At 37.7% G+C, this 21,113-nt stretch overlaps 1 protein-coding gene across 9 annotated transcripts in view; it reads right to left on the reverse strand.

The window, feature by feature from the left end:
- DCDC2 (doublecortin domain containing 2) overlaps positions 1–21,113 on the reverse strand; it is a 211,166-nt gene that overhangs the window by 22,389 nt on the left and 167,664 nt on the right. For all 9 annotated transcript variants that reach the window (XM_001366714.5, XM_056823503.1, XM_056823504.1 and 6 more), the window contains one exon: positions 20,042–20,142. In XM_001366714.5, the coding sequence (XP_001366751.1) occupies positions 20,042–20,142 (101 nt within the window). The remainder of the gene's footprint in view (positions 1–20,041; positions 20,143–21,113) is intronic.

Consider the following 21,113-nt stretch of genomic DNA (forward strand, 5'->3'; position numbering starts at 1 on the left):
TTCCAAAGTAATTTTCTCAAAAATATTATCTAAGGTCAATAGGAAAATATTATTATTATACCCATTTTAAATATGAAGAAACCAAACCTTTGAAAATTTAAGAGATTTTACAAAATCACACTGCTAGTTAATGGCAGCCAAAGACAAGTTTCAACCCCAAGTCTCTTTTATTGGTTATCATCATCATTTTAATGACAGCTCCAAAAAGTAATCTTATCTCTTCTTTAATCCTTCTCTTTCAATATAAATTTTAAAGCTTTTTTTGTTTGTTTTATTATTTGTTGCCAGGCCAAAGTCCTCTAACTCCAAATAAATCCAGTATATTTTTACTACATGATAAGATCAAATAGGACTGTCAAACAACTAAAACTACAAATTTGTTTATCAATCTAAATGCAATTTCATCATTGTAAAAACTCCTTCCACTAAATCAAGTCATAAAAGCCACCTAAAACTTAGAGATTAAGTGACTTCCCTAAGGTCAAAAAACTACCTAGTAAGTGTCCTACTTCAAGTCTTCCTAAGTCCAAATCTAGAACTCTATCCATTATTCCAAACTGTTCTCATGATCTACACAGGAATAAGCATATACAGATATATACATATATACATATATATGTATAGGTGTATATATATATATATATATATGTACATTTGTGTGTGTACATAATATTCATTCATTTAATTTAATAAAATTTTATTAAATGCCTGGCCTATGCAAGATACTATTTTAGGTACTGGGGATACAAAAATAAAAAACAATGAAATGCTTTTCCTCAAAGAGCTTACAATCTAACTGAAGGATATTATGGACAAATAAGGAAGGTAGAATATAATGGTGGCAAAGAAATCATCAAGAAAAATAACTATGAAAAACAGGTTGGAGAGATTTTCAGCTAGGGGATCTTAGAGGAATTGTGGACTTAGATCTATAGAAGGAATTCCTAGAGGTAAATTATCTGAACAAATGTTCTCATTTTACAGATAAAGACACTAAGGTCCAGGAAGTGACTCACCCAAGTCATGCAAGAGTCTCCCAACCTGGATCTAGCCAAGAAGAAAGCAAAAAGGTATATAAAGTGGAGATAGAATAAAAATATATTTCATGCACTGAGAATGATCTTTTCGAGTGCACAAAATAAGGAGAGGGCATAGTGAAGTTTAAAAATAGCTAATAATCCAGTTTGGAAATAATGTGGAATGGTGGAAAAAGCACTAGCTCTAGAAATCAGAGGACTTGAATTCAAATCCCACCTATGGCCCCTTTAGTAACTATTTGACTTTGAATAATTAATTTAACTTTCTTGGGCTTCAATTTCCTCATCTGTATTTCATGACTTCTGAGGTCTTCTCAAGGTCTAGATCTTTGATCCTGTAATTCTATGTGTGGTATGTATAAAGTAGAATAAAAATTAAGTATAAAATAAGGCTAGAAAGTGTGCAGGAATCCTGTTGAGGGTTTGCAATGTTTGGTTAAGGAATCTTTATTTTATTCTATAGGCAACTGGGAGAGCCTGGAGTTTGAGTCTGAGCAAAACATTAGATTACTTGGGTAGCTTTGTGATGATGAATCAGAAGAAGGGAGTCACTGAAGCCAGGGAGATCAGTTAGGAGACAATTAAAATATCCCAGGCAAGAACTGATGAAGACCTAATATTCGTGTGAGTAGAAAGGAGATGAATTGTGAGACAAATTGCAGTGGCAGAACTAACAAGACTTTGCAATCAAATGGATATGCAAGGCAAAATAGAGCGAAAAATTACCCTGAGATTTTAAGCCTGGCTGGGTGGAAGGATGGTGATACCAAAAGAAAAAAACAGGAAAGTCAGAATGAGGCAGAGATAGAAGTAGGGCATGTTATTTTACTAGCATAGCTGGGATATAAAAAGATATATATAGGAAGCAGTTAGGTGGCTCAGTGGATTGAGAATCAGGCCTGAAAACTGGGGATCCTGAATTCAAATCTGGCCTCAGACACTTCCCAGCTATGTGACCCTGAACAAGTCACTTAACCCCCATTGCCTATCTCTTACCACTCTTCTGCCTTGGAACCAATACATAATATTGATTCCAAGATGGAAAGTAAGGGTTTAAAACATTTTAAAAGAAAATATAAATATTATTATCTCTAAACTGATGCAATGGAAAAGTCATTGAACTAGCAGTGTTGAAATTGGTGTTATGTGACCAGGATTTGCAACTGGACTCAGTCTCTAACTATGTGACAACCTTGCATGATCCCCTTGACCTTAATTTTTCTCATCTGTAAATTTCTGGGGTCCCTTCCAATTCTAAATGTGTGAAATCCCCATTTCACTGACAAGTAACTGAGATATAGACAGGTTGAATGGCTAATTCCAAGGTCATGGACTTGGCGACCAACTTGGAATTAAGTTTCAGAGATGGCGGTCTTCCTCCTACCTTAGCAATATGACGATGCCATGATTTCCCTCACCCGTTGCTGACTCCAACATCCTCTGGGAGCCCACCATCTAGAAATGATTCTCCCTGCCCCTAGCTAGGCTAGTCCTGGGACAAAGGGCATTTATTGCCCCTCACATATTGGCAGGGCTTCCCAGAACTTGTACTTCCCAGAACTTGGCATCGCCTTCCGTACTGACCAGAAGAACCAGGTAGGGCTTAGCAAAGAAGTCATTCTATCACACACAAGTTCCGTGTGTTTACAAATGAATTAGCCTCTAATCATTCGGGAGCTAACAAAATGGACAAGCAAAACATTCTATCATCCTTAAGATGCAGTCATTGAGTCGCAGGGACCTCTCTGCATTAAATCTATGGTAGAACCAGGATTAAAAGACTACCTTGGATGAAGAATTTAATATTTGTAGAATGCTTTATAGTTACCAAGAATACTCATGTATGTGCACATACACTTAATATATGTATGTATGTATGTATGTATAAAATATATGGGTATATATAGTTGTATATTATATATGTATTATATATACTATATAAGGTATGGTATGGGTGTATATATGTGAGTGCACATATTATATACAAATTATTCTTCTTGATTTGTTCTTCATAACAACCCTATGCAGTAGTTTAGGGCAGGTATTGTTAACCCCATTAAACAAGTGAGGAAACCAAGGTTTAAACAAGTTTAACTTACTTGTCCAAGGTCACAAAGCTAGTGAAATGCAAAGGAAATTAATTTAATTTTAAGATTCTCTTTTTCTTTCTTTTTCTTTCTTTCTTTATTCCTTCCTTCCTTTCTTTTTCTTTCTTTCTTTCTTCCTCTTTCTTTTTCCTCCTTTCTTTCTTTCTTCCTTTATTTCCTTCTTTCTTTTTAAACCCTTACCTTATGTCTTAGTATCAATTTTAAGAAAGGAGTGGCAAGGGTAACCAATTGGGGTTAAGTGACTTGACCTGGGTCACATAGCTAGGAAGAACCAGAAGAATGGTTTTTACCCAGGTCCTTTGGACTCCAGACCTGAAGCTTTATCCACTGTGCTACCTAGCTGCCCCTCCATGTTCTTTCCAAAACCCGATGCTGCCCAGTAAAGTCTGGATGCAAGGTCTAAAGAAAATTATCATTTGTGTAGCAAAAAGGGCTATACCAGATTTTCTCTTTAACTCCAGAAAATTCTATTTCTTTGTGGCTAACTGAATATCTCCCAAAACTTTTTCCATGTTACAGCCTAATCTCTCTGAAGACACTATTTTCATTTTTCAAAAATTCAGAATGCAAAATTCCTAATGCGCAAAATGTCTAATAAAGTGATCTTAAAGTGAAATAAGACTAAATTTCTATCTAAAAAAAGGAGGGAAAAGTAGTTAATAATTTAACGAGAGCTGAGAGAGGAAGGAAACGGCTGCCTAGTGGCATTACGGTTATTGGCTATAAAGACAGCTCAACAAGATTTATCTTAATTACATCATCATGCTACAGTTCATTAAGAGCCACATTATCAAAGAAGGACACATTACTCCAATGGCTATAAATCAGGAAGATTTTTTACATGTATATACTTTAAGACATTTTTCTTCCCTGTTACTGAAGATATTAATGTCACATTTCAGTCCAAGCTAGTTTACATATATATATATATATATATGTCATTATAGAATAACAAAGGAAAACTTGATATTTAGCCATGTTAAAGGAGAAAATATTGTTATCATGATCATCATGATGATAATGCTTCTCCCGAGTCCAACAAGGTTGTTGTAGTATTCACTACCCTTTACCCAAGCTGTTCACTGGCCTGATGATACAGGGTATAGGAATCACAGAGAGAGCATATAAACAAAAGACTATACTTTCAGCTTCATAGGATCTAAATATTTAGAGCTGGAAGGGAAACAAGAGGTCATTTAATCCAACCTGGTTACCTTCAAATGAAGAAATGTCCATGAAAAACAGACTTTTTTTCTTTAAAACAAATAAGAGTTCTTAACCAGGGAACTATCAACTTATTTACTTTAATATTTTTATAATTATGTTTCAATATAATTGGTTTCCTTTGTAATCCTATGCATTTTTGCCCTTAAAAACACTATTCTGAGAAGTAATCCATAGGTCAAGACTGCAGAAAAGCTCTATGACACACAAAAAAAATGCTCAAAGTCCCGTTTTAAAAAAAGAGAAATTTAGATATAATGATCTTTTTATTTCCCATTATCAGAAACATTGTATATTCTAATGATCCCAGTGTTTTATCATCAGTTCTCTTCCACTCAACATTCTCTACTTCAATTTTCACTTCTATATAGATGAGAACCAAATCCAAGTCCAAACATTTCTCAAGTGCCTATCTCATCCATGAGCAGAAAGGTAGCTCATTTAGTTCTGGACAAGGTGAATATGAAAGACTGGTTGAACTTTCAGGTTGTGCAATCCATTCCTAGTGAAACATAATAATAAAGTGGAAGGCACTTCTACCTGGATATTCCAACAGTCTCTTAAACTCAATATTTCTCAAATGAAAGTATTCATTCTCTTGCCTAAATAAACCCCAATCTCTTGCTGCCTTTTCTCTTTCTGTTGATAGTACTATTTTTCCAGTAGACTATCCTCAACACTTTGCCGGCATCTTCCATGATTTCTTCTTTGCCTTATATATCTAAAATGCCTGCACAGTTTCTCTCAAATTAGAGCCCTCTTCTCTGTGCCCAGGGCTCTAATCTAAATATTTATTACCTCTTGCCTAACCTGTTTTAATATCCCCTTAAATGAAGTTTGGTTAAGAAACTAAAACCTTGGAAGATTTTTCTATTCTCACTCTGATACCATTGCTTTGCTGAATATTTTTTTGAGATTTGTTCCATCCATCTATATCACTCCATCCAGATCATATTGAACATGTGTTGAAAGCCAAAAGTTTCCATTTCCATGGAAACTAAAATCATTCCTCTCTCAAGCTAGATGTGGTTTTTAAAACAAGTTTTGATTTTTAATTATTTTAAAGCACTTTTCCTTGTTGCCACCCTTTGGGTATTTTTTTTTAATTATAATATTACAAAAGGATCTGCAGGCACCAAAACAAACAAAAGCATGATATTGTAGTCTGAAAAGTTATCCTGTTAAAACAGCACTGACATATTTACTCCTATTCAAAAATTTTTCATGTCACATACTCTCAGTTTACAAGCAAATGTTGATTTTTCTGACAGTTCCTGTCTGAAACCCCTGTAGGTCCTATGATAAGTTTGCCCTCATCACTGACCCATCACCCAAAAGACCATAAACAGAAGGCACTCATGGATTCTTGTTGATGAGAAACAAAGAAGTCAGCAATAGACATTACTTTCTCATTAGCTCTGGATGTGATTTAGAAAGCTAATATATTAGAACAAGAATCTGTAACTTGAAGAAAAGAGCAAGGATTTATCAGCAGGGCAGGTCCTATGAAAAGCATTATCTCTCATATGCCTGGAATGAACCTTCCCTCCCCATTTCTACTGTAATAGATAATATTGGAGGGTATATTTGATGGATACTAGATAACTACTAGGTCAGGTAGTTATCTTCTTTTGCCTACCCTCCTCCCTTTTATACCTCCCTTCCTCCCTCTTCCAATCTCCCTCTTCCTCCCCTCTTCTTCCCTTCAGTTTCCCCTTCCCCCTTCCTCTTCAGCCTCTTTCTAAGTCACTCAGGGTGAGCTTATGATGTTTCAGAGGAAATAATCTTTTCTCTTCTTTATCTCAAGTAAGGGTTTATTGGGGAAACCAGGAAAGATAGAGGACGAAGATAAGAGGGTGAAGGTTTCCCTATTACCTACAGTGAGTCTTAGGTTGGAAGATATTGAGAGAAATGGCAATTCAGTTACTATCATGAAACAGAGCAAGTCAGAGAGAGAGATATATGGACTATTGTCCTTCTTCTGCCTTCAAATCAGCCAGACCACCTCCAACTTGATTACTTCAAGTCCCAGAGATAGACCCAGCTTCTTCCTTCAAAGTCACCACCATCAGCCAAAAGCCCTCAGCCAAGTCCCAGAAAATCAGTCACGGTTGCCTTGGCTCCAAACTGCTTTTCCCAGTAACATTCCAAACGGAATCTTCATTTGACTGACAGCTGATCCATCTCCAGCTTCTGTCCTTTGCATTCATGCCTCTTCCACAATTCCTCCCTTTTTGTCTTAAAAAATTGCAACCAGCAATTTTTAATGATACTTACCTTTTAGATATATTTAGTTATATTTCTAACTATCTAACTCTTAACCCTGTACTATATCAAATATTCCTTTATCCTCCCAAAATAACAAATCCTAAACTTATCTTAGCTATTCTGTCTATCTAGTTCTATGCTAAGTTTTGGGTATAGGAAAAATGATTTAGGTAATAGGGATTTTACATGAAATATAGTTTTAACATAAATCATGTAACAATTTTAAACAAATCCAACAATTTCAATAGCATTTTGAATATGTATCTGTCTTATCTCCTAATGTCTATAAAGTCAACCAAGTAAAATTTTCTATTACTAACAATTGCTAACCAAAATTATAATGTAATCTAACTTCTATACTTAGGTAGTTTTATGTCTGTCCCTACTTCCCTAAGACTTTGAACAAATTTTCTTAACTGCCCCTATAGTTAGTCATTAGAACATTAATAAATTATTTGAATATAGTTAGTACATTAGTATTTACCTGTGTACATAGACTGTATTTATACAGATTTACATATACATCCATATACATTGTTTTAGATTTCTGTGCAAACTCAAAGGAATATCTATTGACATCCTCCTTCAAGTCCTAACTCAGATGCCACCTCTTTCATAATACTTCCCTGATCCCTTCTCAAGCTAGAAGTAAGCCTTTGTCCCTTTGATTTTTTGGACTACTATTCAACCTCTCCTATGTACTTAAAGTATTTTCTAACTTGCATTACTTATTTAGTACTCAATATACTGGATGACAGATTCTTGAGGCTGAGTATAATTACCTCTTGCCTGCACTTTGCTCTTTGGATCTCCATCTTTGAATCTTCAAATATTAGCTAAGTGACTTGCATATGTTAAGTACTTAATAATTATTTGTTAAATAGAAATATGCTGTGTATATGTGGCACAATTACATCCATGTTTCAACTCAATAAATATTTATTAAGAATCTACTAAGCATTGGGGGTACAAATAAGAAAAAGAAAAGATTTCATTTGATCAGAGGTCCTAAAGGAAAATGCAGTTACTTAAAAGGTTGTACACCCTCTATAAAGGAAGGCTTTGAGAGGAGGAGTTTGATACTCCACCATCCAGCCCTCCAATAGGAAAGGAGAGGCTAAAACGGTGAGTTAAGAGATATTGACTATGAACTGTGAATCAATGAGTATGGAGATGAGATTTCAGGTGATCGGCTTATTGGGAAGTAAGAGAAAAGGAATGATATATCATAAAGTCAAGCAGAGTTGCTAATGGGAAATATATATATATCTCCTACCTCCCTGCTTTTAGCATTTGGCATTCTAACTTTTAGAGTTACTCCTTTTGGATTAAGGGAATGACTCCAGAAAGTCCTGTTAAAATGCACATATTACCTGGGAGGATAACACATCAACCATTTGGATAGATTCGGTTTTTTTAGATTAGCTCGCTGTTACCAATAACAACAGCTTATATTTAGATGACATTTTTAAAAAGCACTTTTTTACTACAACTCTGGTAGGCTATTAATATATAAATATTTTTATCTCCACTTTACAGATGAAGAAAGTAAATCCAGAGGAATCGTGGCTAGTAAACCATGTATCTGAAACTAACTCAGACAAGTTCAGTAAACCTCACTATATCATATTACCTTGGAGAACAGGGCTCTGGAATAGTGGGACACTGGATAAGTAACTGGTACACAGGATAAGCAAATTTGCCTGAGGGGACTGGAAAGGAATCTCTATAGCATGAGATTTTGTCCTGGGAGGTCCCAGGTAGTCAGTGAATACTGGGAGGGAAAATGCCTTTTCATTCTAAAAGCCTTTGATTCTCACATCATGATGATGTCAAGATAGCTCAGGGCAAGGAGAATCCCAAAAGAAGGAGCTCTGAAAAAACAAACCCTGACTACACTTCAATATTTTGCTTAAGACAAATGCTAGAGGATAAAGGAAGCAGAAAAAGGATAAGAGGAAGCTGGGAATGGCTACAGTTCTGATTGCTATCATCCTACCTGGAACCAGGTACATCTACCAATTTTACAGATGTGGCTCTGATCTTTCTCTCTTTCTCTATCTTGAACTCCAGTTATGAACCATCAAAAACCTGCCTCTATCTCCTCCTGGATGCTCCCTAACTACCTCAGACTTAACCTAGGACCATACATTTAGATTAACTAGAAAGAACCCCAGAGGCCAGCTTCCTCATTTTACAAATGAAGAAACTAAATCCCAAGGAGCTCAGCTAAGTCTCCAGTCACTAAGCTACTAAATAAATGTCAGTCAGAATTTCATAAGTCATCCTTTGACTCAATCTTTCCATTATGGCATATTGCCTCTCATTATTTTTCTCCAAACCTCAAGATGGTGTTTTTTCTTAACAATCCCCCTTATCACTAAGATTCATAATCTCAGAATATTCCTTGGCCCTTTCTCCTCTCCATCACCTTCCTCTTTAGATGGTCAATTGCCACATTTGTTGGTTTTATCTTTACAATATCTCTTGCATCTAAATATCCTCCTTTCTCCATTCAGGTAGCCATCATTCTAGTTCAGACCCACTCTTCCTCTTGTCTGAATGCCTCCTGCCTGGTCTCCCAGGGAGTCCTCCTAAATATAGATATTTCTTCAAAAAACAAGTCGAGGTTCTATTTATTAGGGCAGCTGGGTGGCACAGTGGATAGGTGCCTTGTCAGGAACACCTGAGTTCAAAACTGATCTCAGACATATATTAGCAATGTGACCCTGGGCACATCATTTAACACTGTTTGTCTCAGTTTTCTCAATTATAAAATGAACTGAAGAAGGAAATGTAAACCACTCAAGTATCTCTGCTAAGAAAATACCAAATGGTGTCATGAAGAGTTGGATACAACTTAAATGAGTGAACAAACACAAAAATATTAGTCTCCCTGATTCTAGTTTTCTTTCCTCACCAATCCAATGCATATATAGCTACTAACAATCTTCCTAAGGCATGGGCCTGATTCCATCACTCCAATAATCAAATAAACTTCATGATCCAAAGGTTAAAATTAATATAAAGTCTTTATTCTAGAATTTGAGTCCCTTCACAATCTGAATCCCACCTATATTCCCAGATTTATTTCACATTTCTTATGCTCACAGATTCTAATGTTCTAGTCAAACCTGCTAACCAGCTGCTCCTCCAAACTCAACAAGGTCTGTTTCCATGGTGTCTCAATAGGCTGTCCCTTTGGCCTTCTCTAACTTCTGCCTCTCAGAATCATTTCATTTCTTCAAAGCTCAGCTCAGATGCCACTTTTTCTTCTTCAGCATCTTTCAGTTCTTTGTGTACTCTCTTCCTCATCAGTTTTCCTTATTTATTTTATACATGTATCTTCTCAGTATAACATAAGCTCTTTAAGATCAAAAAGTATTTTGTCTATACATCACCAGCATCTATTATATTTTTTGAACATAGTAAATACTTTACCATGTTTGTTGCATTTAATGGACTCATCAACAATGCAAAGCAGATGAAGATTTGCTCCTTTGAGCAATCCATTTAGTCCGATTTTGGGAGCAGCAATCAGTGTGGTTTCCAAGTGGGAACACGTAGGGAGCTATGGTCATGAAGGAGGATACCTTTGCACTTGATCTGGAATAGACACATACGGCCACCTCTTTGAAAGCTGCTATATCATTTTTTTTACCAGCATATGCCATCTCCTGTTCATCTATGAACTTCTGGCCTGGCCAAAAATTTGAAGATGAAGCCTAGAACCTGTTGTACTCAGTGATGAGGCAAGTGATATTAAGAGTTCTAAGTCAGGGCCTTGAAATGTCCTCTCTCCACTTGGACTCCAAGTTGCACAGAGGTATACTTCAGTTCCATGTATGGAATGCTTATTAGAAACTAGAAGCAATGAAAAGTGTTAGCAGTACTGAGTTACCCCTCCATTGATGTCTCCAAACAAATACTGGATAACCATTTGTCTAGCATGATGCAGAGGAGATTCTCAGCCAAGCATAGTCTTGACTTGATGGCTCAGGCGTTTAGAAGGAGAAAGGTGATCAAAGACAAAATCAATGACAAATCTAAAGGTAAGGCATGTTTTCAAACAGCTAAATTCATCCTCTGGGCATAGGGTTGTTTAACTTTTATTTGTACTGTACATGCAGCAAATGATGCTGGATGCCACAATTTCTTTTTATTCTGAGGTCAATAGGCACCCATAGCATTATCAAAAGCATTTTGCAATCATCTAATTAATTGCACATGATGTAGTGAGAGGTTATCCAAGAACTCTAGAGAAAATAAACAACATCCCAGTTCTCATTAATCATTTGACCAATTGCAATGGAATGAATATATAGACTTGGTCATTTAAAGTCAGAATAACCGAAAACCACACTGGAGCTCCCGGCATCATCTCGGGCCACTCTCTATTCTGCACCGCTAGCTGCCAAGCCAGTGTGGCACTGAATCCAAAATGTGCTACTTGTTTGTGTTGGGAGGGTGGGGTGGTTGTAGATGTTTACTTGTCTGTGTTCCTGAAATGGTAGTTTTTCCTGCTTGATTCTTATTTACAAGCCACAGCCTGCCTGAAGTAAACTAAACAGACACTTTTCATGCCTCCTCACTTTATAAACAGAGCAGATAAGCACGTAACTAGTCAATAACACACTACAATTACAGTCATTGGCTAGCCTGGCATTTGTTCAACAGGGAATGCCAAAGAAGATTAGGAGGTTTATGTTTAAAAGAAAGCAGCACCTCATGCCTGCAAAACTTGAACTTTTCCCACTAGAATGGTTTCTGTCTGAGCAAAATCTGGAATCAAAGAACCTACATGCTCCTCACTAACCACATAGCCATAGGGTAGCAGTGGACCCTGGAAAATTAGCCCAAAGACATGATTGCCTCCTCCAACTTTCCCAAAGTACTTTTATTGATTTTTTAAGCCCTTACCTTGAGTCTTAGAATCACTACTAAGTATTGGTTCCAAGGCAAAAGAACAGTAAGGCGAGGTAACTGAGTTTAAGTGACTTATCCAGAGTCACACAGCTAGGAAGTGTCTGAGGCCAAAGTAGAACCCAAGACCTCTCATCTGTAGGCCTGGCTCTCTATCCACTGAGTTATCTTGAGAAATTGATTTTGTCGTAAGAATGTAAGTGTATTGATTATATCAGGCTGATTGGTTAGGACAATGGGAAAATCTGAGCTAGGTCAGGCAGTCTAATTAATAGATTTTTTTTTTAGGAGCTCATTATTCAATCTCTCCCTTGACTATCCCAAGACATCTTTAATTGGTGATAGCTAATTAAGAGGTAGTCCATCAACTTATCCACCTATCTCCATTCTCACAGTGTCATGTGGGCAGGTCACATAGGTCAGAAAAGAACCATTCTCCCCTCTTTCATCTATTAACCAAGTTCTATTAAAAAGGGAGACATTTCTTGGGATTCCCAAGGTCAAAGAAAATGCAAAAAGCAACAGAATAGATGATGTCTCTGACCCAGATCCCAGACACAGATGTACATGATAATTCTCCCAATATATAGGAATGGCTATGAAAAAATAAATTCTCACATTCCCCAAAGTACTTTTCTAAGAATGTCCTCTTTGCTGCCATCAGATTCTCCCAATCACAATTCTACTTGCCACACGTCCTTGTGGTCTTATTCCTTCAATTACCTCCTTGAAGTCATCCATTTTTTTCCATCTTTAAATCCCCTAAACCTAACAGAGTACTTTGCACATACTAGGAAAACTTAATAGAAGTGCATTGGATTTCATGGAAATCCTTTAAAGGGGAAGGAAGAAACATCAAGTTTCTTCCTTAGTCATTCAGATCATAACAGGGGATAGATAATCTGATGACGACTGAACATCAAATGGGCAAGCGTCTTCTGGTCCAGGTTTTTGTGGCTCTGACACTTCACCATCAAAGAACCATCTAGATGGGTTTCACAGCCACCAGCACATGGTTCATTGGGTAACACGTAAGAAAATGCTTATGCCTCAACATATCTATGCTGACTTAAAGCACAGAATTCAAGGTTAAGGAAACCAGGAATCCTCATGCCATCGCTTCCTTTCCTTCTTCTTGGAGGTAGCTGGTAGGTAGTTCAATGGATAGAATTCTGGGTATGGAGTCAGGGAGTCCTAAGTTCAAATCCAGCTTCAGATTCTTACTAACTGTATGACTCTGGGCAAATTACTTAACTGTAAAATGGAAATAATAAATAAATAAATAAATAAATAAATAAATAAATAAATAAATAAATAAATAAATCTCTCAGAGTTGTTGTGAAGACCAAATGAGATATCTTCAGAAAGTACTTATTAGCATGGTGCCTGGCACACAGTAGGTACTCTATAAATGATTAGTCTCTTCTCTTCCTCCAATTCCCAAGTAAAACCATTCCCAATATAGCTCCAAACTATCTTCATAGATTAATTTCACGTTACTGCTTCTCTATGCTCCAGCAAGACTGGCCTATTTGGCATATTCCATAGATAACATTAGTTCTCCCAACTCTGTGTTTCAGTACAGGCTATCTTCCCCCTATTCCCCTATCTCAAAATGCCCTCCCTAACTCTTTTCAATGCCAAGCACAAGTAACACACCACCTTTTCCTGATCTCCACCTTATCAAATAATTCTCTGCTCTTCTCCCCCAGTCTTAGCAATATTGCTTTGTATTTACTTGCTATATTTTTTTAGATATTTACTTCCCTCAAGTGTCAGAAGCTAAAAATCATTGAGGGCTAGATGAGGTGCTTAATGACTGTCTCTGTATCTTCAGAACCTAGCACGGTGATTGGCACATTTATAGGGGAAGAAGAATAGTATTTGGGGGTCCGCACCCAGAATTCTCACTGGCCCAGGGAATCCAGGGGAAATCACACCCTTTGCCAATGCAGAAGGGCACCTGCTCTGTCACGAAGTGTTGGAGAGCATTGCCAGAGCCACTGGATGTTAAGGGAATTATCCATGGTGTGAGGGCCAATTCTAATAATACATCTAATAATACATCATCTTCTCTGTGCCTAACATACAGTAAGTGTTCAATAAATTTTTCTTGGATAGAAATGAGGTACAAGGGTACCCACGCAGCAGTGACAGACATAACACTCGCACTATTAGATTGTCTCTCCTCCTTTGAAGCTGCTTATAGGCAACAAATGAAAGTCAATAAAAGTAGACTCTTTTAGCTCATGTTCCACTCAGAATCTATTCCACAATGATCTCTTCCCACCACCAAATATACAGAGAGAGCTGCACTAGGTTCTCAAGAAGACAGACAGGTCAGGTGGTAGCTGGCATAGGACAAGATCCTGGGCAACTTGTAGTCCAAGAAGGAAGATACAAAAAACAGAAGCTATTATAAATGTTATATATTAATAATATTGAGGCAACATGGCAGAGTGGCTGAATGGCTAGAATTGAGAGTGCTGAAGGCCTGAATTCAAATCTTACCTTAGATATTGTAATAGAGGGTTAGTCTGGTGGTAAAGAGAGAAAGGAGAAAAGAGCAGAGACCTCTCCTCTCAAAGCAGGGTTCAGGGGAGACAGCTGCGGTTTAACTTGGCCAAGGGAGAGGAGAGGGGGAGTGAGTCTGTAGTTCCCCCCTTCAGTCACCCCTCAGCTATGACTGCTCAAACCAAACTGCCTCTTGACTTCCCTCTAATTCTAATGTCTTTCCTCAGTGAGAGAGAGTTACCCTCCACCCCTCAAGCTGGAACTGGTTTCCACTCACACTAGAGTCAGTTGGGGAAAGATGGCAAACTTTATTATAACTGATCAATATGTGAATAGCACAGGGAAATGACTGTGGGAAGGGTTTTTGTGAGGAAAGAGGGAAAGATATCCCTATTCTAGCTACCGTTACCTCCCTCCTCAAGTTGGGAAACCTCCTGGCCTTGGCAACTTTGGATTCCTGATTGATTCAGGCTTAGATGGCCTTTGTCTTGGCCCCCTGGGCACCATTCAGACCCAGGGCACCAGGAGCTGCCAAGTGATCTTGTCAGCTGCTTGGTGTCTTCTCAAACTGGCCACTCCAGTTGGGAATTGGTGGGGGGAAGGGTGTCCAATCACCAGGAGAAAAATGTAAGTCTTTCCTTGGGAGCAAAGTCTTGACCAGACCTTTCCTTGGGCTATCTCAAGATTGAGAGCTAACTGCCTCTCTCTGACAGACTCTCTTGCTCTCCCCAGATTCCAGAACATCTCCTGGGGCCCCTCCCCCACTGTGGCTGAGGCTCCAGCAATATCCCAGACTGTAACTCCAGTTCTAGGGTTTGAAACCTCTATCACAATATCTACTAGCTGTGTGTTCCAGGGAGTCACCCAACTGCTCTAAGACTAAGGCAGTCCCTAAGTTTTATTTTTTAAGTTATACATCAGTTGCAATTCAGGTGAATCCTTGACATGTTGATATATTATAATAATAGGAATAATTATAATTAGCAATTACATTGTGCTTTAAGGTTTGAAAGTACTTTAAAAATGTCATCACATTTGATCCTCAAAAGTACCCTATTAGGTAGGTGCTATTATTATTCCCATTTTATAGATGAGGAAATAGGGGCTAAGAGAGGTCATGTGATTTTTTCACAACTAACGTTTATGGCAAGATTTGAATTTAGAGAGTCCTGATCTCAAGTCTAACACAATGTACCCCCTAGCTATCTATTACATGTTAAAAACATTAGAAAATAGACAAACATAGAACTGCATGATGCCTGAAGGGAACATTTACTGACCAGGAAACTACTTAGAGCTTCATGTAGAAAGTGGTATTGAGCTGAACCTAAAAGGATGGATGAGTGTTTAATATCCTAAGGGGAATGAATTCTATTCCAGGTTTGTTCTTTCCATGAAAAGAGAAGGGGATGGATCACAAATCAGCAAGAAGTTTCTATGGCAGAGCAGGACAGAAGGGGCTCCCTGCTTTACCTGGGCACCTCTGCATGAGGGGGTAACCCTAATAACTTTTTCTTTGTAAAACCATGCCATAAATTGCCCAGTGTCTTGGGCACAAAACATACTGACGAGTCTGGATGGTGATTCATTTATGTCACGAATCCAGCAATAACCCTGTTCTTTATTATACCTTGCCTATTCTTGTGGGAGTCCAGGTTAGGCAAGACAAAGGTATTCATTAGGAGGGGAAAATACCCATCCTCAGAACATAACTGGACATTTGAAGATGACACCACCAGCACACTGTTCATGTAACTCATTCTTTGACCTTTCCTTCCCACTGGAATGGCAGCATTTTCCCTGACAGAATATAAATTCCACATTCCCTCACTCAGTCTCCCCCCCAGGACCAATGAAACACATTTGTAAGACTTCTGGGCAGTGCTGGGGCTGAAACCCCAGCAATGATTTGAAGCAAAACTCACCAGTTCATATGTGGCCTGAACTCTGCACCAAGGTGTCAGTAGCACCATAATAAGGAATTGCGAGAACGTCACAAAATCCCCTACAGAATTATTTTCAGATCAACTAACCAAAGAGTTCAAGGAAAAACTAATTCTGACCATTTGTTAGCCAGTCTTATTTCCTTCATGTTGAAACTCAATTGTTGACAATCCCTGGCTTGTTCCAATCCTTCTTAATCGCCCTTTCACACACAGCTCTATTTAATAAACCAGGACTGTCAATAATCATTTTGAATCAAATAAAAAATAGGACTGTTCTGGGAAAACAGGCGAGCACAAGCATTATTGGCTACCAACCCCCCCTTCCCTTATCTGTATCCTTGTAGTATAAATAAAAGGGGGTTTCTTTTTCCCTTTGTTATTAAACCTTTGTGCAAAGAAATGCCTATCATTAGAGTTTTGTATCTTTGAAATTTGGAATTCCCTGGGAATTTTTTTTTAATACAGTAACAATTGATTTTGAAAACAACACTTACCTGACCACTTCTTATTGACCTCTTTCACTATACCTTTCTCTCATTATCCCTAGATTAAGTTCTTCCCCACAAAGCCCTGTCCTAGTCCCTCTCCTCCCTCTAAATTATGACTTTTGATGATTTCATTTACTCCAAGGCTTTAAGAATTGATTATATTCAAATGGGATACAAAGCTAAATTTCCAGGCTCATTCTCTCCCCTGAGCTCTTGTGCAACATTTCTAATTGCCTAGTGGACATTTTTCTATCTAGAAGTCCTCCTAGTGTATCAAACCCAAAATGTACAAAACAGAAACTACCATATTCTCTCCTCCCAGATTCCATATTTCTATTGACTGCATGTTCTCCTACCACCAAGATTTAAGACCTTACAGTCCTCTTTGATTCTTTGCTTTTCCTCATGGCTCCTATATCCAAATAGCTGGGACATCCCATTGATTCTGATTTCACAATTATACCTATCTCTTCCTCTGCTTTCACAAAGCTGCTATCTGAGTTCAGCCAGGTGGAGATAGGAAGACTAAATTCAAATCCAGCCTCACACACCTACTGTGGGACCTTGAACAAATCACTATTTGCTTCAGTTTCGTCATCTGTAAAGTGGAAATAATAACTGCAGGGTTTGTTGTGAGGGTCAAATGAGATAATATTTGTAAAGCATTTAACACAGTGCCGGACACCCATCAAGTGCTATATAAATGTTAGCTGCTATTATTATTCAGACCTCCATTATGTAATCTATTGTGACAGCAAGAAAGAAGGAAGGAAGGACAGAAGTGATAGACCATGGGACCACTCTTTCCCCAATCCCTTCCAGGACCAGTAGCACCTCCTCCCCCTAAGCCTGCTAGAAATCCAGAATAAAGCAAGGAAATCCTCTTCCTAGGACGCTGTTACCTCCCATGCTGTGATCTGACAAATCCATGATGGATTGCTGTTCTAGACTTACACTGTCTGTACCATGCTAAGCATTATACAATCCTGGGTACCAAAAGCCCCCATCCCCTAAGCCAACTCCTTTCAGGGCCATCCAATGAACTGGATCCAAGAAGCCCAACTTTGACCAACAGAAGCCATATGGGTTACCTCATCATCCCAGACAACCACACTATAAGAGACAGTCCCCTTCTTGGCTCTGGCGGAGACTCAGCTGTCTTTGATCTCCCCCAATTCCCCCTGTCCCACTCCACTGCCACTTCCACTGCCATCAGCCTCCCATGCCCCTTTGTCCCCTCTTTTCTCCCAATAAAGCTTTGCTATATTACTTCACTCTCGAGTCCCATTCATCTCAGGTCGGATCCTGTCAGCCAGGTCTGACAAGAAGGACGGAAGGGAGAGGAAGGAAGGGAGGAAAGGAAAGGAAAAAAGAAGAAAGAAAAATGGAAAACATTTTTAAGCATGTTCCAAGCACTGTGTTAAATACTTTACAAATAATATCTCATTTTATCCTTACAACAAACATGAGAACTAGGTACTATTTTTATTCCCATTTTATAGTTGAGGAAACTGAGGTAAAAAGAAGTGACTGAGATAGAATTTGACTTCTGGTCTTCCTCAGGTCTATCTGCTGTGCTGCCTAGCTGCCTGTGTAACAGGGTAAGGATAGATATGGAAATGTGGTATAATTATGATGTTAAAACAAAAGGCATCAATAACACTTTTTTTTAAAGTAAAATGTACCTGACCATATTACTTCCCTCCTGAAAAGCCTTCAGTGGCTCATTATCTGTAAAATACACCTACTTCCCCTAGTATTGAAGGCTTTTTTGTAACCTGCCTCATTCCATGCTATTTCTTTTCAGGTAATCTATGTTCCAATCCAAATAAAATGCCAGCTCTTCCACAATCTTGTCCAGCCCTCTCATCCCTCAGTATCCTCCCACAGGCTTCTTCCCCATGTCTAGTAAGTGCTTTCTCACCATCTCTGCCTGTTAAAATTCCTCTAAACCTTTATTACCAAGAGCTAGGTCCCTATTAGTGCAAATCATGAAGGCTCTGACATGGACACATGATTTGGATTTTCACTTTATATTTCCACTGGGTCAGAAACAATGACCACATTTTACCTAATTATAACTTCAAATACTGTGAATTCAAATACCTATGACCATTCTGGGGGGATTTATTATTCCTACTAATAGGGACCAAGCTGCGTTTGCCTTTGCCATGAAACCTTTCCTCATCAGAATCCTATACTTTGGCTAATAGCAACCTCTTTCATCTTCACTCATATTTTCTTAAAAGCAGCAGTTTGGCCAAATCATAGTCTATCAACTTATTTGCATGCCACCAATTAAACTGAAGGCTCTTTGAGGACAAAGAGCTGTTTCCTTTTTTTTTTATTTCTGGTCCCCTGTACCTCCACTGAAGGAACTGAATGAGTATCTGCAAAAAGGATTTGAATTCAAATTTGGCAATGAGATTTAGAAATGTACATTAAGTCAATTTTCAAAACTATTAACTCTCAAAGGAATGGAATGATATCTTGTCTCTGTCTAAGGGATAGAGTATTTAAATATGGAACTCCAGAGGTGCCTTAAACCTTAACACTGTTGTGTCTTAATAAAAAAAAAATTTTAAACCACAGTTCATGATAATTGTTCAACAAAAATAATCTTTAAAATTAATAACTAAACCCAAATTATTTTTAAGGTTAGTATATTATTACTTTTCTGAAAGTATGGCAGTGTTGGAAAGGGAACCCACCAATGCATAAAAAAATTAAAATTGCATTACTTCAGAATTTAAAACCAAACAGAAATGAGAGACAATTTTATTGGGGGAAGAGGGGAGATTAGCTTGGTTTTTTAAGTCAGTCAAAAGGAAAGGGGTCAGTTTCTAACCCTTTTTCCTTAGTTCTACCCAGTTTCACAGTTTTGAGAACATAATAATATTCCACCATTTCAAGAACCCATTTCCAACCCTAGACACAGGATGATTTTAAAAAGAAAATTAAGCTAGATCATTTTTCAAGATCATTTCCATACCATGGCAATTTTTTCTTTCAATCTCCCAGATGAGAGCAAAAAGAATGAACATGCCTTCAAGAGAATATGAAATCAGGAATTCTCGGGAAAAAAAGAGGAATGCTGGACCAAAGGGCTTCAGATAATGAAGTGAAAGTAACAGACTAGTATAAATACTTTGGGGAGGGTTTTATAATCTGAAAGAAGAGAAATAATTTCCTGAATAAAAAAATATCTTATATTAATACTCTATTCTCTGAGCTCCTGCTCCTAGTTATCACATGATCCCTGTATTCATAGTTATACAAATTTGGGCATGCCAATTAATGTTTTTGAAAAAGAAGTATCACAATAGACAAGTAGAAAAACATAGGAAAATATGAGGTGTATGGTCAGGGTTTTTTTTTGGGGGGGGGGAGAGTTTGAAGCCTATACCCTTATACAATCTGTATTAACAACTGATATAGTGCTCAGTAGAGCATGGGGCAAACAGCACAACTAAAAGGAAAATGAAACATCAGCAAGAGGCTTTCTTGCACTTCTTGAAAGTCATGGAGATTACCTGATCAACTGGAATCTCAACTTGAGTGTCTTCATCTTCTTGGACTTCTGCTGCCCCCTCCATTTCTGATCTCTCTGCTCCAGCTTTGAAAATGCCTTCATCTACAAAGAGAAATCGATTAGGAGAGGAAAGGAAAGTCCAATTCTGACATCGTGTGGCTCAATCCTGAAACTACAACCAAACTCTTATTTAAGGGCACTGCAGGATATTAATAGGTTCTTAACAGACATTTCCATTCCATTCAACCAAGAGGATTATTGTCGTTTTCCTTCCCATCAATTGTATACATTTTCACAGAAAATACAGAGAGAGGCAAGAAAGTCTAGTCCTGCTCTAGAATGCTTCTGATTCATCCCCCTTTGGTTCTAATTTAATACCACCACACCTTTCTCCATCTACGAAATGGAAATGATACTTCTTATAAAAAGAGAAGAAAAAGAAAAAAGAAAAAACCTTTCATTTCATCCACATTTATGGTTAGAAATCTTAATTTCCAAAGAACAAAGAATACTAACATTAAAATTGGTATTATTCAATGCATACAAGACAACTTAATCCTTCTAATTTGAAGTAATATGCCCTACCATAATGCCTTTTACACCCCACCTAAATTATAATCGAGCCTGTATTTTACAGACCTCCCTGTGCGTTTCACAATCCCCAGTAATACATACTAGTGCTTAATTGACTTTACTGCAAGGAAAATAGATTGATTTCTTTCACCTTGCTCTATTTTTCTGAGTAAAAAGGAGGATTGCAACTGCTTGCAATACCTGAAAATAGTCTTTAATTCTCCCTGTTAGCCTTTTCTTCTCTGGGCTAAGTCATCAAAGAATCACAAAACTGTTTTAGTCCAGCTCCCATCCTGTGAATAGATGAACCCCTAAACCAAGATGTGAGCCCCTTCGAAAGTAAATCATTCTACTCATTCACTATCATATAGTCATAAAATTTTCCCTTTCATGTTTATGTAGCTTAAGCATCTCTTCCTGCAATTTAACCCCATTTCCACTTTTTTGATCTTCATAATCCTTCATATACTTAGAACATCATAAAGTCATCTTTTTCCATG

Source organism: Monodelphis domestica, chromosome 3 (genome assembly GCF_027887165.1).
Source record: "Monodelphis domestica isolate mMonDom1 chromosome 3, mMonDom1.pri, whole genome shotgun sequence".
Classification (NCBI taxonomy): Eukaryota; Metazoa; Chordata; class Mammalia; order Didelphimorphia; family Didelphidae; genus Monodelphis; species Monodelphis domestica.